The sequence below is a fragment of the Condylura cristata genome, unplaced genomic scaffold (genome assembly GCF_000260355.1).
Source record: "Condylura cristata isolate star-nosed mole 26May11 unplaced genomic scaffold, ConCri1.0 scaffold00020, whole genome shotgun sequence".
NCBI classification, from domain to species: Eukaryota; Metazoa; Chordata; class Mammalia; order Eulipotyphla; family Talpidae; genus Condylura; species Condylura cristata.
The window spans coordinates 23,724,243-23,749,162 of NW_004567121.1; the positions used below are offsets into that span (position 1 = coordinate 23,724,243).

At 34.7% G+C, this 24,920-nt stretch overlaps 1 protein-coding gene across 2 annotated transcripts in view; it reads left to right on the forward strand.

The window, feature by feature from the left end:
* MEMO1 (mediator of cell motility 1) overlaps window positions 1-24,920 on the forward strand; it is an 82,052-nt gene that overhangs the window by 34,943 nt on the left and 22,189 nt on the right. For both annotated transcript variants that reach the window (XM_004686316.2, XM_004686315.2), the window contains 4 exons: window positions 744-825; window positions 11,285-11,353; window positions 15,573-15,685; window positions 17,242-17,353. In XM_004686316.2, the coding sequence (XP_004686373.1) occupies window positions 744-825; window positions 11,285-11,353; window positions 15,573-15,685; window positions 17,242-17,353 (376 nt within the window). The remainder of the gene's footprint in view (window positions 1-743; window positions 826-11,284; window positions 11,354-15,572; window positions 15,686-17,241; window positions 17,354-24,920) is intronic.

Below are 24,920 nucleotides of genomic sequence, written 5' to 3' on the forward strand. Positions count from 1 at the left end.
GAACATTGTAAGGAGTGTGTTTTCATAGTGCTATTGTATTTCTTTGATTTTAAGATGTACATTTGCCCATATTTTAACATTTTTGAAACTGAGATGAGTTTTAGAATCAGTGGCATCTTAAAATAATTGTTAAGTTGTGAAATAGTTGTCACTGCCTACACATGTGTAAACGCAATAATTAGTCCTGCTGGTATGACTAGACACTTGCAACTCATTACTGTTTCAGTTAACATACCATTGAAAGAATATTTGTGGAAGGGATTCTGGGTGGTCTTCTGAAATCTGTTACATTATATTTTCTAGTGATACGTTTTTGGTAAGATTAAGAATGGGGCAGTGGTGTCAGCTGTTGGACAAGAGTACCAGATGCAGTAATGGAACACATTTAAGAGAAATATTGCATCATTAATTCTCTTCATTGGACAGAGGGGATGATATTTTAGAAAAGCACAGATTACTAATAACTGAGTTAAAAGGCAATTTAAAGAGTAGATTGGGAATGTTCTGAAAATTTGATTTTAAGTAAATATATGGACAAAAAGCAGATTTTGTTTAATCAGTACTTGGCTTGCTACAGAATTTGTATTTGATTAACTTTCAGACATTAGCACCCAAACTGTTGATTCCACTGTCCATTAAATTGTTTTAGTCCTAGATAAATTCATTGAGGCCTTTGTGTCATGTATGGCTTTCTACAGTACATTGCTTTGCTGACTTCAATCTCCCTTTTTTTTTTTTAATAGGACCGCAGCTCAATGCACAGCTAGAAGGTTGGCTTTCACAAGTACAGTCTACAAAAAGACCTGCTAGAGCCATTATTGCACCGTAAGTTTTTTTTTTAAAGATTTATTTATTTATGCATACAGAATTGGGGTATAAGCCAGAGGTGCAGGGGCAGGGAGATTTACCAGAGACAGGGTGGTGGGGTGCAGAACAGGCAGATTGATGAAGTACACTGCTGAAGGGAGCAATTAGTGAGACAAGAAAAGCCTGCTGTGCTATGTGGATCAGCTGTATGGCCAGGGATCGAACTCATGCTGAGGTGGCGGAGGCTAGCTTCATAGTGCTGCACTTTACCTGTTGCACCACCAGGGAGGCCCCAATAAAACTGACTTTTAAAGCACAGGGTTCTTTATGCTAGGTAAACTTGGTGATTTCAGTAGTACTTGATTTAAATCAGTGTTCTATTTTAAACATTAAAATGATCTCTTCAGCTCAGGTAATTTTTGACTTATGTAAAAGTTGCAGTTAGCATAGTACAGTAATAAGGAGTAGCAGTTAAATTTTAAAGGAAGGATAGTTTTTCTTAATGAAGGAAATCTGTGACTATTTTGTCTTTGAGTATTAGAAAATCTTTTACAAGTTGGCAACTTAAGTTAGTGTTTCCTGTATGGTATGAATTCACTTAATTTTAGACTTTGTTTCTAATACTAATTTGCAAAGCACTTTGTTTTAAACATGTACGCATTGCTATTTTTCTGAGAAGAGTCAAGTTTGGAGTTTAGTTTTTTCTTACAGCAACATTTTGACTTAAAATTGGTACCCTGCTGAATAAGAGTGAAAATATTGATAGCAACCACTTACCAAACAATATGCACATTAAATGTATAAATGCACATAAAGAAGCTAATTAATGTATAGCACCTCATAAATATTCCACAGTGTTAGGTATTTTATGTGCTATTCATTTTGTAAATACTCTGTTCTTATGAACTAATTTGGTCTCAGTTACTACTAAAGGTGGTTGACTGTACCACTTATAAAGTAACATACAAGTTACTTTATCTCTTATAACTTTGTCTCATTGGTAAAATTGGAATAATAATAGCATCTCTACTTGTTTTTTTTTGGTAATTAGTTAATCTTCATAACTTTGTATCAGGCTAAATGCCTGGTGTTCTTTTTAGTTCTACTTTTATAACTAATCAGAATCATTATTCTCATGGTGCTTGCATTTATTACTTAGAGAAGACAGGCAGTGACAATTATATTTGTTGTCAGATGCTGATGGGTGCTGAGGAGAAAATAAAACCTATAAGAGAATTGAGAGTGGCAGTATAAGTAGGGAGTTGCTAGTTTATAAAGGATAGTAAGAATAGTTTTCTCTTACAACATTTTCAGCCCAAGTGAGAAATGAGTTGTATAGATACCTAAGGCAAGAAGGTCTCAGATTGAGGAATTGAGGGCAGGATATACTTAGTGTATTTGGGGACAGTTAGGGAGGCCAGTGTAGCTGGAGTTTTGAGGGGGAAAGTTGTGGGTGAGATAAGTAGCAGGGAGATCATGGAGATACTTTGTAGGCTATTGTAAAAATTAAAGTTTGGTCCAAGTTTTATGGAAAGTTATGATAAGTTTTGCGCAGAAGAGTGACATAGGCTTGATAAAGATACTCTAACTGATGCATGGATTTTCTATTTTCTGTGAACTGGAGTCCATTTTAGGAGGTTTATTACAGTGGCATAAAAAACGACATACTAACTTGTGGAGAAGGTGATGAGAAGCAGTGTTTTCTGGCAGTATTTCAAAGCTAGGGCCAATTAGAGTCAAGAATGACTCTAACTTTTGTTTGTGAAACTGGATGGGTGGAATTGCTTTCATACTAATGAGGGGCTCAGAGGTAGAGGTATGAAGTAGCTTTGAAAAGTTTCTGCAGATTATAGGATTTGGCTTTAACCATGGTAAGATTAATTAGATTTCAAATGGTCACCTAGATAAAGGAATCTGGAGTACAGGGAAGAAGTGTCAGATAATTGTTAGAAACAGGTACTATTTTAGTGTGTTTATCACACTCAGAGTCTAAATAGGCTAATGTCTTTGAGGAATATTTGAGGACTAAATCCTCAAGCAAACTTACTTTATTGAGATTAAGATTAGATTGAAGATGAGTGAGGATAATACTGAAGGAGGACCAGTGAGGAAAACCAAGAGTGAGGTAGTGTGTCCAGAAAGCAGAGGATGAAAATTGTGTCAGGGAGAGAAAATGCTATCAATAGGTCAAATAAGATGAGAACTGAGAATTAGTAATTGAATTTTGCAGTGTGGAGAGTGCTGGTGACCTTGATGAAACACTTTCTGTGGAGTATTAGGAATGAAAGCATGATAGGAGAGGAAAATGAAGTTATTTAAGTGGTTTTTAAAAGAGGATTTCACTATAAATCAAGGAAATAAGATAGTGGGAAAATTTTGTCAGGAAAAAATTTTATTTAAAGTGGGAAATATAAAAGTGTTTATCATGTTGATTAAATGATCAAGTAGAGAAAAAGAAACTGATACAGGAATAAGAAAAGTTTGTGTGAGATCCTCGATTTAGTAAGAAACATATCTTAACACCTGAAGTAGATTGAATCTAGTCATTCCTTGTACTTGGCTGTTAATTTGACTTTTTTTTAAAGGAACCAATATTGCTATTATTATAATTATTTATTTATCTTAAAAGGTTTATTTATAGATACAAGAAAGGTACAGGGCTAAAGGTACAGGGCATGAGAGGATTCACCAGAGACAGAGTGGGAACAAAACAGGCAGATCCATTGAAGTATACTGCTGAAGAGAGCAGCAGGAGAGACAGGAGAGGTCTGTTGCTCCATGTGTGTCAGCTCCCAGACCAGGGATCGAACTCTTATACTGCAAGTGGCTACGGACAGTGCTGTGACTTAACAATTTGCGTCACCAAGGAGGCCCCTGATATTTTTTTAATTAAATTTTTAATTCTTACATCGTTGTAGTCCCTGTAGTTCTCCCACCATCATATCATATCCGTGAACCATCACCATGTTCCCTTGGTATTTGACTATTATGGATGATACCTTCCTAGTTCAGACTTGTTATGAATGTGGGAGTTGGGTTAAATCAACATGTAATTAAGTTGATTGTCACTATTCATGAGAATGTCCTAAGACTTGTTCCTTCTTGCAATTTTAAATAAAATCTTTGGCAGTCACCTGGGAAATGAAATGTGAGCCTAAGTTACAATTATATTGGTTTGTAAAAGCTTTCCAAGTTGTGGAGTTCTGGTGATATGGTGGCATATTCAGGACACCAGCCTCACCTGTTACCCATACATACAACAAAATAAGGACAGGTGACTGGAGGAACAGCATTTTCAGGGGGAAATACAACAATGTCAGAGAGGGCAGGAAAAATTGTGACATATTTCACTTTATGTGATTGGTGGGGTAGAGTACTCCAAGAAAGGCCTGTGTTTATGTAGCCCTTTTGTTTTGGTGACTGAAGAGCTCATTCTCATATCTTAGACTCTATTCCTGGGGATTTCACTAGAGATGGCAGCACATACAACAAGGAACCCACAGTTCCGAGATTACTTCCCCGCAGGAAGATTTATGGATTGAAGAACTCACAGAACAGATCTGAAGAGTCAGCGTTAGCTTGAAGCTGCAGGGCAAGCTTGGAGAGCTTGGCCAAAAGGGGAGTTGTAGATTCCTTATCTAGGGCACTTGTAGACCCCAGAGTAGCTTCAAATCTTGGCACTTTCTACCAGTAGCCTCTTCACATTCTGCTGCCTTTTCTCCTAACCTCTGTTGGTGCTGGATCTCCAGTCTTCCTACTGCAGTATGCAGCAAGAAGTTTAGGACAATACCCTGTAGTTTATAATCTGATGGAAGTTAAACAAATAGCTATTTAGCTTAACCCACACAAATTTATATATATATACTGCTTCAGACAAAGTGAAGAGACAGGAATATACCACAAATGATAGAACAAAATAAAACATTAGGGAAAAATCTAAATAGAACTAGGTAATTTACCTGAAGAAGAGTTAGTAGTAACCATATTAACTATGCTTGGTGAGATAAGGAGAACAGTTGGTGGACAAAATGGGGACTACAACAAGAATGGAGAAAATATGAAGATTGAAGTCATAGCAAATATTTTATCACAGTTCTCTAAGACTGTTAACCACAAATAGAAAACTGGGAAAAAATCTCAAACGTGGATACTAAACAATATACTTCTTAACAACCATTAGATCACTGAGGAAATTAAAGCAGACACTAAAAAAGAAACAAGTAAAAATGAAGATAAAATTTATGAGAACTGGTCGGATATATAACAAAAGTGGTACTAAGAGAGAAATCAGTAGTCATAAACACCTACATGAAGAAACAAGAACAATCTTAAACGTCATAACGTTACTCCTAAAGCAGCTTGATAAAGAGCCGTACTGCTGTACCTGCGCAACAGCCTCTGCCACCTCAAGGTGGAAGCGACGTGTGGAGATTGTGGCGGCTTGTGTGATGGAAGTGGTGGTGGTTGAGACAGTTATCAAAACAGTTGAAATATTCTCTAATCAAGTTGGCACCAGCATGTTGAAAATATGAGTCAGAGAGGGCTTTACCGTCTGTGGCAGGAGAGGAAGTACCCTCTGTGTGACTCCTACAGCGGCTGTAGAGGAAGTTACTATGATAGAGCAGAAAGCTGAACCAGATATTTAACACAAAACTTTGGACCAAAACCTCTGTTCAAAAAAACAAATAAAAAACAGAACCTATTCTGTTATAATTACCAAAAGAATATTGAAGGAAAAATTATGTTGCCTTTTTAAAGTTTCCAATTTGGTTTCCTTCCATAATTTTATGTTTTGAAGAAAAAAGTAAGACCTCTTTAACCTTAATTTTATGACATTGCTTTCAGCCAGCAAATGTTTAATATATTAAGATTTGACTTGTGTAGTAGTATTGTAAATTTTCCATGTAAAAGTGTCCATAAAGGGCACTTCCTATTTGATTTTTTTTTTCCTCAGTAAATAAGGCTGGCCATTCTAAGACCTTCCATAAACACTTAGCTATCTATAATGGAGAGATCAAGTCTTCTTCCTAATACAAGCAAGGTAACTATTTATAGGGTGGTTGGGACATGTTACTGTTAGAACTTTAGAATGTCTTCAAATTGAAATGTCAGTGTTCTCAATGTGAAAACCTCAGATCTAATGCTTATGTAAGAAAAGTGCTATATGCCCAGTAAACACCTCCCTGCCCTCCTAATGACCAACCAGCAAATGTGGAATACTGCTACATTTGCCTTTCTGACATTTACTGAAGTTATCTATAAGAACTTCCCTTTTTCCATTCCCCATTCAGAACTTTTTAAATGTATATTAAGCAACTACAGATTACTATAAATAAGTTTGGTCAAGGTCAAAACTTTTAAAAAAAAAAAGGTTAGTTTCTAGAGGATGACTTTGCCTAAAAATGTTAAAGGTGTTAAAATGTAATACTGTATTTGCTGTCACGGGGCATTACATTGGGATCCAGAGTAACTTGGAAAGTCTAGCAAGGATGACTTTGCTTTAAAGATTTTACAACTTCACAAAAGCCTGAGTAGGGCACAGTTTTGCGATGCATATTCAGAGATCTCTAGAGCTTCATATTTTCCTGGCTATTTTGCACAAGAGAAAAAAAACCTTACATGTTTCCTTAGTAAGGCTTTCTCTATTGTGAGTGATCTCTTAATGAAACCTTGTTTCCATATACATGTAGAGTTGTAGATTTTACTATCAAGAGAAGGTATAGGAATAGGGTCTGCAGTAAGAGTTAATGATTATTTCTGTGGTTTTCTTCATTATCAGATTTCTGGGCCAGGGTAAAGGAAAGTATTAGAAATTCTCTTTGACTTTGATCTTTCATGAAGAAATGTTCCTCATGCTACTTAGGTGGTAAGAGGGGTGGTGATTTGATAAAAAAACAACTCAGCAGTTGTTATCCAAGGGTGTGTTCTCTGTTTTAGTTTATGGACTTTTCCTTTCTCCTTGCAACTGCTTTGCTTTCACTTTAAGCAGTTGTCTAAGTTTTCCATTTCTGAAATGTATTATAAAGCATTTAATTAATGGTATTTTCAGACTATAATGCTTCTCTGTAGTCTTACAAGATACATGATTCTGTATTCTTAGAAAACATGATTCTTTCAGATTTTAAGCTTATTTTTTCCCCCTACTCCATGGATACTTCCTTCAAATAGGTAATTATCTCCTATAGTAGTTAAGAGTGGGTTCTGGAGCTCTATTCCCGGGCTGTAAGTTCTGGCGTGGCCTCTCACTGTCTGTGACCTTGAGTGATCCTAATCTCTCTGCCTTAGTTTCTTTATAAGAAAGTAATTAAAAATAGTAATTTCTGTCTCATTGAGCTGTTGTTAGGGCTTAAATAAGTTAATGCTTTGCATTACATTAAAGTGTCTTAATATATAATAAACACTCAGTAAATGTTAGTTATTACCATTATCATAATTATCTTCCTCCTCATTCTACTGTTCCTGCTTGGTCACTGAAATGTGTGTTTTTCTTTTTAAAGTCTGAAGTATTCATTTCTCATTTCCCACTGACACTGTCCCCATTCTGGACAGTGTATTAGTAATGCCTCATGCTACAATTTCTTAGAGTTTCATAACACTTCTGCCTCTAACCTACCCTCTGTTCACATGTTTTTCAGTATGAAGCAAGTAACAATTTGATTTTGTCATTTCACTGCTCAGAATCATATAGTAGTTTTTTTTTTTTTAAAGATTTATTCATTTATGCATATAGAACTGGGGCACAGGCCAGAGGTGCAGGGCAGTGAGAGGCTTCACCAGAGTGGGAAAGATAGCAAACAAATGGATGAAGTACACTGCTGAGGGGAGCAGCCAGTGAGACAGGAGAGATCTGCTGCAGCGTGTGGGTAATCCTCCCCCACCTCCCAGGATCCAACTTGCGTTGTGAAGCAGCTACGACTAGCTTCCTAGTGCAGCTCTTTAACCTATTGTGCTACCAGGGAGGGCCCATATAGTAATTTTTTTAAAAGTAATTTATTTCATTGAGCTCAGACTTATGTCTGACTCAGACTTGTTTTCTCATTTAACTCAGGCCAGTCTCATTTTCACATCCATATCATATACTTGAACATTTGCTCATGTTCCTCATTCATGCTTTATGCCTTTACTTTGTACTCATACAAAGTATGACCCCATCCTCAGGTGTTTCTTAAAAGCTACCTTCAAGAACATAGCAGGAGATACTACTGTATCCTTCATAACCCTTATGAAAGTTCAAGGAGAGCTGTGAGCCAAGAACTGTGGATAATGGCCCAGATATTATGAGAGTTACTCAACTTGAATGACCAAATAGATATGTATTTCTTATAAATGATAATATTTCATGTAGGTTGATTTAAAGATCAGAATATAGACTGGGAGTCAGGGCCTTTTAAGTTCAAGAATAGCAAATAGTAACTAAACCTGAAGAACAAATACAAGATTAAGGTAACTTTTTAAGATAGAAGGCTTGAAAGTGGAAACATGGGATATGATTGACAAATTGAAAACAGAGCAGTGTCAAAATCTGAATATTATTCAAGTTGGAGCAAACCAGGGCAGATCTAGATGGATCAGATGTTTAAGATTGGCATGGTCAAACAAGATAACATATATCTAAATTGATACTGGAGTCAGGAGTGTCAAGGAACATTGTCAATATTAGGGTATCAGGTAGTAGAAACTGGGGACATTACTAGAAAAAAATAGTCAGAAGTTAGGCAAGAGTATAAAGGTCTGACAATAAAACTAAGTTTGCTAAACTATAGGACAAATTATATTTCTTGCTGACTATGATTAGAATTGGGTTGTGAGAGTATTTCTGAAATGGGCTAATTTGATAGTATAAGGATAGAATATCTACAAGTAATCTGACCAAGCCACTGGTGATTCCATTATGTGTCCTAAATCACTTAGTCCCTCATTAAGCATACTACTATTGTATATTGCTGTGAATTACTTATATGAATCTCTTTTTTCTCAGTTCATACCTTAAGATAGTTCAGATCAGAATTGTTTTTTAATAGAGCTTTATTGTGGTATGATTAACATACAACTGCATGTACTTAAAATATACAACTTGATGTTTGAAATATGTGTACTCCTGTGAAACCATTACCAAGTTAAAATAATGAGTCTTTGTGCTCAAAAGTTTCCTTGTGCCCCTTTATACTTTTTTTTTTAAGATATATTTATTTATGCATACAGAACTGGGGTAGCGGCCAGAGGAGCAGGGGCGGTGAGAGGATTCACCAGAGACAGAGTGGGAAGTAGAATAGGCAGATTGATGAAGTACACTGCTGAGGGGGAACATCGGGCAACACAGAAGAGGTCTGCTGTGCCATGTGGGTCACCTCCGGGGCTGGGGATGAACTTGCATTGATGCCCCTGTAGCTAGCTTGCAGTGCTGCATCCTAATCCTTGGGCCACCAGGGAAGGCCACCCCTTTGTACTTCTTACCTTCTGTATTTCTCTTCCCTGTTTCTCCCATCTCCACTGATATACTTTCTGTCACGATAGCTTTATTTTCTAGAGTATTTAAGTGGAATCAGAGTCTTTTTCCTACTTTTCTCACTCAGCATACTAGTTTATTTTTATCATTATTATTTTGAGTGTGTTCATAGTTCATCCTTTCTGTTGTGGAAGACTTTCCTTTGTGTGGATATAACCCTCACTTCTGTTTATCCATTTACCTTTGAAGGAACACTTGGTTGTTTACAGTTTGTAGCTACTGCAAATAAAACTGGGATTTTTTTGTGTGGACATTTTTCTTAGGAGTGGAATAGCTAGGTGATGTGGTAGTGGTATGTTTACTTCCCTTAAGAAATTGCCAAACTGTTTTCCAAAGTAGGTACACCATTTTATATTTTCACAAGTCCAACTTGAGTTTGAGTTCTACATACTTGCCACACTTGTTATGGTTCCTCACTAATTGTAGCTATCCTCGTGGGTGCTTAGTGGGAGCTTGTTACAGTTTTAATTTGCTTTTCCTTAATGATTAAATGATGTTGAGTATTCACTTGTGTGCTTGTTTGTCATTCCATTATAATCTTTGGTGAAGTATCCATTCACATCTTTTCCTAATCCTATTAAAAAAATTGTGGTAAAATGGACATGACAAAATTTACATGTTACAGTTTAGTAATATTAAGTACATTGACATTGTTATGCAACCAAATTTAATAATTTTTTTTACTTGTATTACTTCATTTGTCTTGCAAAATGATTATTTTTTTACATACTGGATTGTCTTGAAAAATTTAAATATTTTCAAATACAAATCTTTTATTAGATATATGCTTTACAAATACATTCTCAGTGTGTTTTGTCTTTATATTTTACTGTGCTCCTTGAATCAGCTATATTGGGAATGATTTTAAGTCCATGTTAATTGGCAAACTGCTACAAATAAGGGTTTTATTTATTGCTTATTGGCCATGTATATACTTAATGAGGAAAGGCTAGTAATGGAGATTAAGCTTAAAACTATGTTGTGTCCATAGCCTTTATGTTGTGAATAGCACAAAAAAGTGAAGAAGAGAATATTCCTTTTAGTATTTGAGAGCTGTTACCTAATCAACTTAGAAGTCATTCAAGTAATTTTTCAGTGAGTCATTTCAGGCCTACGCCTGCAGTCCGCATTGTTTCACTCTTGTCAGCCCTGCTTCCCTATAGATAATGTTAAGTTCAGTGAAACTCAAAGGCATTTGTTACAGGTCAGTTGACTGTGGAATTTGTAAACAGTTTTATTTTTCACTCTTGGTAGTTGTATGTTACATATCTTCTTATCTCAGTGAAGTTTTTGTTACGTTTATTATGTCTTCCTAGGTATGTACTTCTTCCCTTCTGCAGAGCCAGTTGCTGGTACACATACCACTGCCACACACTAAGAAGTAAGCACTCAGGGAAATTTTTCTGGACTTAATTTTGAGTAATGAAAGAAGAAGGATGTCAGGAAACCCAGTCTTAATACCTATAGAGGTATTAAGAGAACCAATCTTCTGCTGAGACCACAGGATGAGAAGGGAAAAGAAAGGGAGAGAAAATAAATGCCAAAATATCTGAAGAACAAGTCAATTTTCTTACCATGAAAGACACAGGAATGTGAATGGTTGTGGGATATTTGTTTTGGTCCATTGGCTTCCTCTGGGTGTTAAGTAGTAGTCTGTTAATACTATTGAAGAGGAATGTTAACAACTCATGTATTATTAGTGCTACATTAGCAACTTCAAATAAGCCTTGACTATCTACAAATTCATTGTTTTCCAGACCCAAAAATTCCAAAATAGTTATTAAAATTTGAAAGTAGAACACAAAACAATTGTTTTACTTTCTAGGGGTTGCATCATTAACTGCATTGCTTTTTAATTTATGTACTCTATTCTGGCCTGTTGACCATAGCTATATTTCTTTCAGAATTTTTTCCCAGAATATTGTGACTTTAAATCTGATGATTAAGTTTAAAAAATATTTTGTTTTGTAGCCATGCAGGATATACGTACTGTGGTTCTTGTGCTGCTCATGCTTACAAACAAGTGGACCCATCTATTACGTAAGTAGTGCAGATTCTGTTTGTGGGAGAAGATTGGGAATTCATCATAATTGGCTTGTCACAGAAATAACTTGTTTTGCATATCTGCTGTACTATGTGCTTGAATACATTAGGTATTTGACTAAAATTTTACTACAACTTTTTATTGTCTGGACCTACCTGTCTTAACCTACCTTTGGTTTGTAAACTATTTAGTTCTGGAAATGTTAGAAAGTTAAATATTTAACTCACACATTTTTCTTTAAAAATCTGGACATGAGCATTTCTAAGAAAAATATGGAAACTTTTTTTTCTATTTTAATCACTGTAATTTGAAATTCTTTTTTTCTGAAAGATTTATCCAGGAACTGGGGTATAGGTCAGGTATGTGGGAGGTGAGAGGATTCATCAGTGACAGAGTGGAGAGCAGAACAGGTGGATCTACTGAAGTATACTGTTGATAGGAGCAGCTGGTGAGACAGGAGAGGTCTGCTGTGCCATGTGAATTAGTTCCCTAGCCAGGGATTGAACTTGTGCTGCAGATAGCTTCATTGTGCTGAAAATTAACCCCTTGCTCCTCCAGAGAGGCCCAAATTTGAAATTCTTTATTGTACTTGTGGTTAATGAAAGAATAATAATTTCTCATTGACACAGTAAGGTATCTGAATTATTTTAGAACCTCAAAGTCAGCATGATGTTGGAAGTATATTACTCTTAGTACTTCAGTAACTAATCTAAAAGTAATTTTTAAATATCACATATATAAGTGCTACCATCTAGTATTTATCTTTCTTCTTAAGACTTTGCTTAGCAGCCCTTCTCAGTTGTCATCCATGTTGTCACAAGTCCTTTTTTTTTTTTTTTTTTTTTTAATTATATATAGCTTGATAGTTAAGCTGAGACTTTAACCTCTGAGCCATCAGGGAGGCCCCCGATTTTTTAAAATACCTATCTATAGTCATTTTGTCTTTGGTAGAAAAACTTGCATTCCATGAAAAAATTGTTTAGTTCATAACTCACAATTACATAACTGCTTTTCTCTGAGATATACTTGAAGTGCTTTATGTGTTTATTACTACATTGAAGGCTTTTTGTCATGCTGAATATAGTGAATCTTTTTTAAATAAAACTATATTCAAAGTTCAAGATTTAAAGAAAAGTGAAACTGATCTTAAACTTGGTGTCAGTGAAGGTGAAGAATGTATGACTATTAGTACATGTTAATTGCATTACCTTGTTTGTGATTCTAAAGTGACAACAGTGTCTCAGGCTCAGTTTTGGATTGTAAGTGCAAACATCAACACAGTGAACAAGGCAAATCTTTGTATTTTGTGAATTTTCTTTCATTTTGTGGGCTTTTTGCAAAGGTTTTGGGGAATTCTGGTAATTCACAGTTAACACTTGGAGAATTGCTGTGTTACACTAAATGTGATGGCATTTGGATTGTAGGTATGGTACTGGGTTAGGAACCTTTGAAAGAATGACTTTTAAACAAAACAAAAGGAATGATAATGTGTGAAGTCTTTGAATGGGACAGTTCATTTGAAGAATTTATTGTTTTTACTTTTAATATTATAATAGTTTATTTTTACATCATTTTGTGCCTTTTTCCATCTCACTTGTAATCCCCATGAGCTTCCTATCACCATTTCACCCGTGTGCCCTCACCATATGTCCAGTGCACTTCCCCCCACCCCCATTTCTGATCCCATTCCCCACTCTACCCCTGTAAAATGTCTCTGGTATATAGTTGTTCACTATTATTATTTTTTCTCCCCTGGTCCTCTTTGAAGGATTTTTTAGCCAGGGAATGATATAATCTGACTTTTGTTTTACCAAGGGCACTCTGTTAAAGGAATTTAAAAAACTGGCCTATTTAATTAAGTTCTTTCCTGTGTTTATAGTTGCAAAGTCCTTTCCTACTGATAAATCTTTAATGAAAACCTAGAATTCAGGTTGTACTTAGGTAGTAACTCGATTTTGATTCATACTTTTCAGAAAGACATGCAGGGTAGAAAGAAAAAGCAACAAGGAATCTTTAAGGCTACATGACATTTTATTCTATAGTTGAAATATCTTCACTTACTTTTACTTTAAATGAACACCTTTTGAAAATTACTTGTGTTTCATTATTTAAAATAAGAGTTGAATATTTATGAAAGCAGATACTCAAGTAACTTTCATAATGCATGTGCAGACTATATTCACCTAGTTAAGGTAAATCCGCAAATGTTCATTCTTTGAAAAATTTATTTTAAAACTGCATTTATTTGTCAACGAATGTCTTTTGTTTAGTTTAAAAGTTTCTTTTACATGTATGGCAATAGTGAATCTATGTGCTAGTATTTGTGGGTTTTTTCTCTACGGTCGTCTTCATGTTTTTGAAGTTTTGAGTCTGACCAAGAAGGAAGCAAGGCAACATTAATCATCTAGTAAGAGGCAATTAGACTTTTTGAGGTGATCTGGGTGTTTAAGTATTGCACACCTTTTGGCCACTGTTAGAATGATGTTATACCTTACCTGTGATTGTATCACCGCTTTGATTTTAGAGGTTATTTTCAAAAGTCATTTCAAGTTTTAAGTACATATCCTGGATTTTCTATGGGTGTTCTTATTTCAAATAGTCTGCCCCTTCCCCTTAATAAAAATGGATTCTTTATTCTATAAAAGGTGTATTTTCCATATTTAATTCTTGGTTTATATTATTCCTGTCTTTAGGCAACTCATCTACATTATGTTTGTCCCATATTTGACCTTAATTTAAAAAACTGTGTATTTTATATACCTTTAAGTTAGGAGAATATAGTGGAATCTCTTTTGTTCATTTATAAATTTATATATTTGAAATGTTTTCCTAAATGACAATTGAGTTAATCTTAGAGATGATGATGAGATGAATATTAACAGTGGAGAGAAGTGATAAGTAAAAATAGTATGTTTCTCACTAGAAATGGTCCATGGGTGAAGTCTTACATGTTTGTTATATGTGGATTCTTGAGTGCCTTGGATTTACTAAGCTGAGAATCCTTTTGTCTTTATCTACATCTTTCTTACTTCCCCTATCTTACCTCCTCAATAAGTAAAGTAACATGTAATAGGCAATAAATTTTAATAAATATGTACTAAAGCACACATCCTTGACTTGTAAATTTTTTGCTAAAGAATAACTGGTTTTCACCTTGTACTTTTGTCCATTAATTGAACAATGAATAGTATTCAATTTCTAGTTACATAGCCTATTATATTCCCTCCTTTCCCATAGTTTTGCTTTCGGGGGGGTTTTACAAATTTTCGTGTGTGCATGTGGGGCAGAGGAGGTTTCATTAAAGATAATCTGGAAGAACAGAGAAAATAGTTTGAAACTTAGATTGTAGAAAAGTTTGAGGTATATGAGAGGAATTTTATACTTGCTGGCAAGATAAAGGGTTTGTAAAGATTTGTTATTTTTTAAAAGATTTACTTAGTACTTATTTATGCATACAAGAGCTGCGGTACAGGCCAGAGGTGTGGAGGGTGAGAGGATTTAGCAGTGACAGAGTGGGGAGCAGAATAAGAATAGGCAGATCCACTGACATACTGTTGAGGAGAGCAGTAGACAGGTCTTGAGAGAGCTGCTGCACCATGTGGGTCACCTCCCTGGCTAGGGTTTGAACTTGTGCTGCAGTGGCTGCAGACAGCCTCATAGTGCTTTAACCCATTGTGTCACCAGGGAGGCCCCCTAACTTTAAACTTTAAATAACTAAAATGGCTAAAAAAACAGATAAAAAAAGATAAGTAATTTAATTAACTGACAGGCAAGTCATTAGTGGTTATATTAATTAGCTCTGTTAGTTTGCTAGTGCTGTTGTAACAAAATACCACAAAGTAGATTGTAGCAGAAATTCATTTCTTCACAGTTGGTACTGGCAGTCTTAGATAATCAGCTGTTCCCTTGCTTTTTCACATGGTCACTGCTGTGTGTTTGTCTACAGAATCTCTTCCTTTTCTTATAAAGACACCAGTTTTTTTAGATTTAGGTCTCATCCTAATCACCTCATTTTAACTTCTTTAAAGACCTCATATCCAAATACAGTTACATTCTAAGGTGCTGGAGGTTGGACTTTAATGAAAGCCTGAAAGTAGGTAGTTAAATAAATCAAGAATAAAAAGTATCACATGTAATTTAAATTTTTTTCTCCTTTTACTTAAAAAGGTTCGTAGAAGTACAATTGTTCTGTTATTTTTGTTATATGTCTCCTAGCCGGAGAATTTTCATCCTTGGGCCTTCTCATCACGTGCCCCTTTCTCGATGTGCACTTTCCAGTGTGGATATATATAGAACACCTCTGTATGACCTTCGTATTGACCAAAAGAGTAAGTATATGGAAATCTTAAACCTTTAAAACAGCAAAAGATTTTTTAAAATAGGAATTATAAGGTAATTTAAACATAAGAATAGCACAGATAATATTTCAACTTAATAGTAAAATATATTGTAATCAGTGTGCAGAAAACAAAAAGGAAGAAAGCCTAAAAGACGAATTTGGACTTCTCTGTCAAATCTACTAGCCTCATAGTGAAGTGGTTGTGTTTATTTCAGGGAAATACCGTATACACATTGTATCATGAGACAAAAGATTAGTACCCTTAACAGTTTGATGAAAGTTGTTTGTCTCAGTGTTATTCACTGCCTTTACTTCCTTCAGATGTCTGTTGAGGGAAAAATGAGACTGAAATTCTGAAAGAAAGTCACTACATAAATTCTAAGTGTTTTATTTTTAAAATGTGACTATTTTGATTTATTTTTTCCATAGGATTCCACAGATCATTTAGTTTTGTTCATTTTATACATTGGATGTGGATATCTTGAAGTAACAGTTTTGGAAGAGTGGGAGAGCAAAGTTTTAAAATACAGAGCAATAAGGAGAGTAGTATCTATAACAAATGCTTATGTGCACATTATCTGCAATTGACTTGAATTTTCTCATAATCTGAACTTCAGTTTATATTCCTAAAAGAATCACCTTGTGAACTTGTCTTTTTGCTGGGTTGGCTTTATGAGATATTTATATCTCATAATTTTAAATAAAATATAAGTATTTTATTTTTAAACCCTTGTTGGGGAATTCAGAAAACTTTGGTTTTGAATAGCCTCTGATTGTAGGAAGGTAGAGTTTCTAATTAGATAAAGTTTTGTAGATAATCATACACCATTTGTTCCTACATCTAAGTATTCCTTTATTATTTAAAAAATATTCCTGTATCATTTTTTACTTTTAAAATTACTCATATATCATTTAAAAATTTTAATCTTTTCTTGCTATACATTACCTATTTTTAAAAGTATTAATTCATAAGAAAGTTCTGAATTAGTAATATATCAAGTTATGTCACTGTGGTAAATTTATATTCTTTTCTGTCCCACAAGCTTATTAACTTTTCATTTTGAGGGAAAATAAACTTTAGTTGAAATTTTCTGTGCTTAGTTTGGTGGGAATCTGAGGTGTGAAATGATCATTTCATGTATTTTATTAAGCAAGAAAATAAAAAAATTATGGTTAATCTCATGAGTAGGTAGACCAGTGAGTTTTCCATATTCTAGTAGTTCTCTCAACAATGTTCTTGTTAGCATATACTAATTAAAGTTAAAGAAAAGCCAGACGTGATTTTAGATATGTATATGAAAATTTTAATTATTAATTTTTATGTGATAGTGTAACATGAAAATGTTGAGTAAGTCATTACATATATTATTGTTTGGTATGTGAAAAACTAGTTGTTTTCTTTTTTAAAAATAAAACTGAAATAGAATATTACATGGTACTTTTGTTTCTTGCTAAAGCGTATAATTTTGTATTACTGGACAAAATATCAGAAGATAAGGATATATATTAATATGTTTGTTTTACTATATTTTGAAATCTTTTTAGTCTATGGAGAACTATGGAAAACAGGAATGTTTGAACGCATGTCTCTGCAGACAGATGAAGATGAACACAGTATTGAAATGCATTTGCCTTATACAGCTAAAGCCATGGAAAGGTATATTGATTAATATAAGAAATGCCGAAATTATAGGTATTAGTTTCTTTGGAATTAATTAGGGTGAGATAAGCTTAGGATAGGAGATTTATGAATTTCTTGTTACTTGAAATTAAAATAAGAGTTGGTATTTTCTTACTGTAGATTAAAGTTGGTTTTGAATAGTATACCTGTGAAGGCTGAACATATGAGCTGACATACTTATTTTTATTAAGCAGAAACATTTAAAATCATGTGTGTATTGGTTTACATATTATTTTATCCTTTGGACGTGTATCTCAGAATAGCAGTTACTATTGTGTAAGTGATAAAATCTTAGAGATGAATTAACATTGAAGATCATTTACTTCAGCCTTATGAAAGTATATATAGCTTTTTTATTATGTTTGACAGATTATTATTTTGTACCTATTAAAGTTCTTCCATGATAGGGTGTTGACTAGACTATATGTAGGGTGAGGACAGAGAAGTTACCGATATTTTTTTCCACTTTAAAAAAAAAAAATTATTTATTTATTTATTAATATAAGAACGGGGTAGAGCTCAGAGGTATGTGTGTGTGGGGGGGAGGGGGTGAAAGGATTCACAAGAGAGAAAGTGGAGAATATAAGCAGGGGGATTGACTGAAATACACTGTTGAGGGGAGCAGCTGGAGTGATAGGAGAGGTTTGTGCTGTGCGGGTCAGCTCCCTGGTGGAGATTGAACTGCTATAGTGGCTGATAGTTTCATGGTGCTGAGATTGTACCACTAGGGAGGCCCCTAATTTTCACTTTTACTAAGGTGCTTATCACAATACTCGTCACATTGTAGCCATTAATTTGTTTTGGCAAAATGAAATAGTTTTTTTAAAGAGTATGCTTTCTTTTTTTAGAGTGGTATTCAAATTAGAAATTTTTACTTTTGTAGGTCATTTTTACATATTTTTTCCCTACCAGTTCCTTGTATGGACTTAATAGTCCATACATGGTTTGACTGTCCTGAATATGGTTAGATTATTTCTTCCCTGGACCTTGTTACTGTATTCTTTTAATATGGTTCTTGGTACATAATAGGTTTAACTGCAAATATTTGTTAACTTAAAGTCATTAATGCAGTCTGAGGTTGCAGTAACCTTTTTTATATTGATGAGGCTTATTATTGGCTAATGTATTTGTGGCCAAATGTTTTTCGTACTGTTATGAAAAATTCAAGACTTTTTCATACTATTAAGCTGGATTTTTTTCTTCTTTTTTATTTAAAGATTATTTATGCTTACAGAACTGGGGTACAGGTCAGAGGTGTAGTGGGTTAGAAGATTCACTGAGACAGAATGGGGAGCAGAACAGGCAGATCTACTGAAATACATTGCTGAGGGGAGCAGCGGGTAGGTCAGGAGAGGTCTGCTGAACCATGTGGGTCAGGTCCGTGGTGGGGGATCAAACTCCTGCTGCAGAGGCTTCGGAGAGCTTCATAATGCAGTGCTTTAACCCGTACCATCAGGGAGAGCCTCCTCTTGTATTTTTATGATAGAATTTTATGTTGTTGTTTTGTTTTCCTAGAGGTTCTATTTTATTAATTTATTTGTTTTCAAGTTTTGTATATTTGATTTCTTCCATCAGGTGTAGTTCCCATAAGTCTTCCACCATCACATCACCTATGAATGATCATATGGTGGATTTCTTATTAACCCAGAGATGTGTTTGCTTTCAGTTACTCTGTTTTAGTCCATTTTTTTTTTTTTTTGCATTTGGATCATTTCCCCTTCAATTCTGGTTGAAAGCATTATTTATTTCTTTCAGTCTTATTTCTGTTGCAGTTCACAGTAAGTATGAGGAATTGCTTAAGCCTAAAGAAGTTTCCAAATATAAGTGTAATAAGTTAAAGGCAGTATAATTTTAGGTTAATTTTCTTCATGCATTCTAATTCCTCAATTATTTAACCAATATATACTGTTTATTTCTGGACAAGTTAATATAATCACAATATCCCATTCTTCACCTACATTGGACAGTAGAAAACTTTTGTTCTTCATTGAAATGTTTGCATATTTTGTGCTGGGAAAATATAATTTAGACTGTATAAATTGTAGTACAATAGAACCATAAGTTATTAACAATATCCTTAAAGGATAACATTTCAATTGTTATTTCAAAACTACAACAGGCAGATTGGAAAATAGAAACTTAAGCCAACAAAATTACTATTTACAATTCCCTATTACATTGTGTTAAGTAATGGTTGTTAATTATATCATTCCTCAAGGGATTCTTTCCCACATCTTCACTTACATTGGGATCCTTACTAACTCTTAGGAGTATCTAGTACTTTCTTTTTATAGTCTTTGTTGAATTCATTGTCAGTTTTCCATTACATTTAATTGTTTAAAAATCACAGGTATTTAAGAAATCTGCCTACTATACACATTCTTGTAACAGATGAGCCAGTAACCAGGAGTAAAAATTAGTGTTCACTAGAAGCATCATTTTTGTTTAGGAAACATAATCACCCTTCATACTTACCAAACACATTAAGGGAAAATATTTTCTATAGGAGGCATGATAAAATTATATATGAATATTTATATAATTCCTTGGGTTTAAAAATCCTTGTGCCATTAAGAAATTATTGTCAATTTTATTTAACTTGGATGATCTTATTGAGATTGAATTTTAAAATGAGTTCTTATCTATGGAAGTTACATAATAAAATATTGATGGATAAAATTTTAAAAAATCACAGGTATTTTAATGCTACCTTATTTATCAAAAGTTTTAAATTAGGGTTTGGGCAACAAACACCTTGTTCTGAGCCACAATGCTCAAAGCTGTCATGAGCTGACTTGACTGAAAAAAGAATCCAAAGATTACTTTAGTGCTGAATTTTAGTTGAGATACCTTATTTGTTCTCTAGATGGTCTGTTCTTTATCAACCAGGACTTCTGTCTTCTTTGCATCTCTTGGAGGGATAGCCTGAATATCTGTACATGGTAATTCATGGTAGCAAGCGGAAAAAATAGAAATTTCTTGCCCTGTTAAGGCCTGGCCTCAGAATTACGCAGTATCATTTCCATTGCACTTTAATTTTCACTGTAGACCATCGTGTTAGCCAAGATTTAAGGGATTGAAAAATATCTTTTACTTATTGATGGTAGAAGTAGTATGTATGAATAAGAATAGGAGGAATTATTGGCAGTCCTCATTGCCGATGAATTGTTGCTATTCTTCCTTACTGGGCAATTCATATCTCTTCAGTCCTTCTAAGATGACCAAAGATTTCATCTAATTATGACTTAAGGCTCAACCATGTATTAGGTTGGGATGTGGATCAGGTTCCTTAGGTGCAACTCCTCTTGATTTGGATACCGGTGAACCTAGAAGGCAAATTACGCCTTGAATACTCTCAAATACATGTTTGAGAAACAGTTAGCTATAATAGATACACTCCCATTAGAGAGTGAAAGGAGAGTAGGAAAATTATAGCTATTTCTGTTCAAAGAAATCTTAACTACAGAACAGAGAATGTTACTTAATTATGGTTCTGTATTTCTTTGCGTGATTAGTTATATGTAAGTTGATTTCTTTTCTCCGGTGGTTTCTTAATTTGTTCCCTACCTGAGGGCAACAAATTCCCCTGATTTTTTTTCTGTGCCCAGCACAATACATAAAAGAATTGCAGTAATTGTTGATCAGTAAATAACCACTTCTCCATTTTCAATACTGTCTTTAAATAAATGCTCTTTATTAACTGCTTTTCATCTCATGAACATATTTTCATGTCAATTTTTTACCCCTTCATGTTGTTTCTATGCACAGTACTTTCTAATATATATCTCTGTAATACTTTAATCAACTGACCATTTAACTTCCCCCATTTTTTCACTATGATAAATAATCACTTGAGGATATTAAATAAATTAAATACCTGAGGTACTTATAATTCCACATGATATTTTTTAATTAATTATTTTTAAATGTGATAATACTGTTTTGCAACACTGTATGACTACAGGTACAGGCTCACATCTTTAGGTGCATAATGCCCAATCACACCCGCCCCCACTAACAGGGCACTCCCAGCAATGCTCTGATAGTGTCCATTGTACGTCTTCCCCATTTGTCCCACTGGCCTGCTCTGGTAACCTTAGTTCTGTAGTCAGACTTCTAGGGTTTGTTTTAGTTTTGTCTGTTTACAAGAACAGTGGAGAATAAGTCATGTAATGGTATTGTGGCATTAGCCTCAGTCCCTTCGGGATAAGCAACATTTTCCTTTTTACTGGTTTAGTTATGATTGCTTCCCACCTTGAAAAACTGAGCTGCTTCTGAAATCTTTGGGAAATTGGAAGAAAAGTCTCATAGTCACCATTAAGGAGAAAACTGTCCAAATTAATGCCAGAGAAAGGATATGCTAATAGCTATTTGTATATAGTATTTCATCTAATTGAAAATGTTAGCAGTTTCAAAACTTCAATTTTATTTAGCACCAATTAAGTAGAAAACACTTCCAATTAAATTGTTTCATCACTTGAAATTTTTATATTAGAATGATATCTTTATATTAGAATTTTTTTTTTTTAAGATTTATTTATTTATTTGTGCATACAGAACTGGGGTACAGGCCAGAGACTCAGGGGCGGTGAGAGGCTTCACCAGAGACAGAGTGGGGAGCAGAACAGGCAGATCGACGAAGTACACTGCTGAGGGGAGCAGCGGGTGGGTCAGGAGAGGTCTGGCTCGCCATGTGGTCTCCTCCGGGGCAGGCGGGAATCGAACTCATGCGGAAGTGGCTTCAGATTCTCAGTGCTGTGCTTTAACCCGCTACGCCACCAGGGAGGGCCTATATTAGAATTTTTACATTAGATTTTAGACCTTTCATGCTTTGTTTGATTTTAAGGTACGTTCCCCACTACTAACTAGTTCTGGGGTTTAAATTTTTTTAGTGTAGTACACATCTTGGATATATTAATTTTCTGCAGCAGAGTTAAAATGTAGGACAGAGAAAGGATTACTAACATGTTCACAAGAGCCTTGTCAGGTAAATATTAACTATTTTTACTGATGACAAAATTGAGACTTAAGGTGGTTTAAAGAAATCTGCTGTAGGTTGTATATCTTGCAAGTTATAAAGATAGATTTTCCTACATGTTTTATTGAAATATGATTTAAATCCTATTCAATTCACCTACCCAATAGTATAAATGAATGCTTTTTAGTAAATTTATACATTTGTGTAACTTTTCTCACAGTCTAGTTTTAGAACATTTTTATCACAAAAAAAAATTTCACTTGAGGCCAATTCTTACTGACTTCTGTAGGAACCATTTTTCTGCTTTCGGTCACTGTAGATTTTACTTTCTAGAAAAATTATGTAAATAGTCACACAGAATATCTTTTGTGTCTATAGTCCTTTTTTATTTAGTATATTGTTTTAGAGGTTCATCTGTGTTGTAATTTGTATCTTAAGTAATTACTTTTTATTGCCAAATAACTATTCCATTAAGGACTGCAGCACATTTTGTTTATCCATAATCAGTTGATGGACATTTGGACCATTTTCATTTTCAGTTATTAAGAATAATGTTATGAATATTCCTGTAAGGCTTGAAAATCTTATAAGACTTATTTATATGAACATATGTTTTCATTTCTTTTAAATAGTGCCTAGTATTGGCATTGTTTTAAAAAACATCTATGTTTTCACTTTTTCAGAAGCTAGCCAGACAGTTGCCATAGTACTAGCACCATTTTGTATTTAAGGAGCAATGTATGAAAGCTCCAGTTTCATACATTCTGGCCGTATTTATTTTTGTTGTCTGATAGGTGTTCAGTGTAGTATTACGGTGCAGTTAACAATCACCTCTCTAACAACTCACATAAATATTTTCCTATGGATGGATATTAGTCATTTCGAACTGTGCTCATGTTAGACAGAATTTGATCTTGGGTTTTTATTTGATGATTTGTAAAACTTACTAAGTTTTAAGGGACTTTATATATTTTTGTATACATGTACTTTCTATGTTTTTCATGGATTTTCTTCCATTATATGACTTAACTTTTAATGTTTTTATTATTTATGGTTACAAGAACTGGGATGTAAGCCAGAAGTGGGGTGTGTGTGTGTGTGTGTGTGTGTGTGTGTGTATGTGAGAGAGAGAGAGAGAGAGAGAGGATGGATTTAAGAGACATAGTGGGGAGCATAACAGGCAGATCAATGCAATACACTGCTGAGGGGAGCAGCGGGCGGGTCAGGAGAGGTCTGCCACGCCATGTGGTCACCTCCCATGTGGTCACCTCCGGGGCAGGCAGGGATCGAACTCATGCGGAAGTGGCTTCAGCTTCTCAGTGCTGTGCTTTAACCCACCAGGGAGGGCCACCAACTTTCATATTTTTAAAGGTGTCTCTTTAAGAACAAAAGCTTTTGATGACTTCTGTTTAGTTTTTCTTGTATGGATTCTGTTTTTTTTTTATTTAATCTCTTCCCTAATACAGTCATAAATATTTTCTTTTTAAAGATTTATTTATTTATACAGAATTGGGGTACAGGCAGAGGTACAGGGATGGTGAGAGGGCTTACCAGAGACATAGTGGGGAAGAGAACAAGCAGATTGATGAAATACACTGCTGAGGGGAGCAGTGGGTGAGGCAGGAGAAGAGTGCTGTGCCTTGTGGGTCACCTGTGGGGCACGGATTGAGCTCATACGGAGGCTGCCTCTGCCAGTTTCCCAGTGCTTTGCTCGCATTGGGCCACCAGGGACAGCCCATAAATAACTTTCTTTTCAACAGGAAATCAGTCTGTAGACTACTTAGGACCCACCACTTGTTTGTTTAAAATAAATGTTTTATTTGAACATAATGATACCCATTTATTTATATATTGTCTGTATGTTGTTACTACAGAGATTGTATGTTTCAGAATACCTAAAATACTAACTTTTGGCCCTTTAAAAATGTTTATTGATACTTATTCTAGAAGTGTCACAATTTTAGTTTTTATAGTTTGAGTTAATTTTCATGCATGTTATGAGATAAAGTCTAAATAAACTTCTTTTGTATGGATACCCAATTATTTTAGTACCATTTGTCAAGACTGTCCTATAAGTAATTTTCATTTTCATCTTGCTGCACTAAAGTTTTCTCCATTTGGTTTTTATCAGTTTTATTAAGAGTCTAAGTGGTAATCTTTTTGTGCTTACCTTACTTTAGGTTGTTGAGTTTCTTGTATCAGTAGATCGATGATTTTCATACAATTTGTAGTTTTCAGCCACTAATTTTTCAATTTTTTCCCCCTGTATCTTTGAGAACACTACACATGCGCACACACACACATGCACACGTCTTGGTGTGTGTTATTTGTAAGTCTCCAATATTCTTGTTATGTATTTTCAATTTCTTTTTGTTTTCAGGTTAGTTAATTTTTTTTTAAAGGTTTGTTTATTTATTTATTTATACAGAGCTGGGGTACAGGCCAGAGATGCGGAGGGTGAGAGGATTTACCAAGACAGAGTGGGGAGCAGAACAGGCAGATCAACACAGTACACTGCTGAGGGGAGCAGCGGGCGGGTCAGGAGAGGTCTGCCACACTATGTGG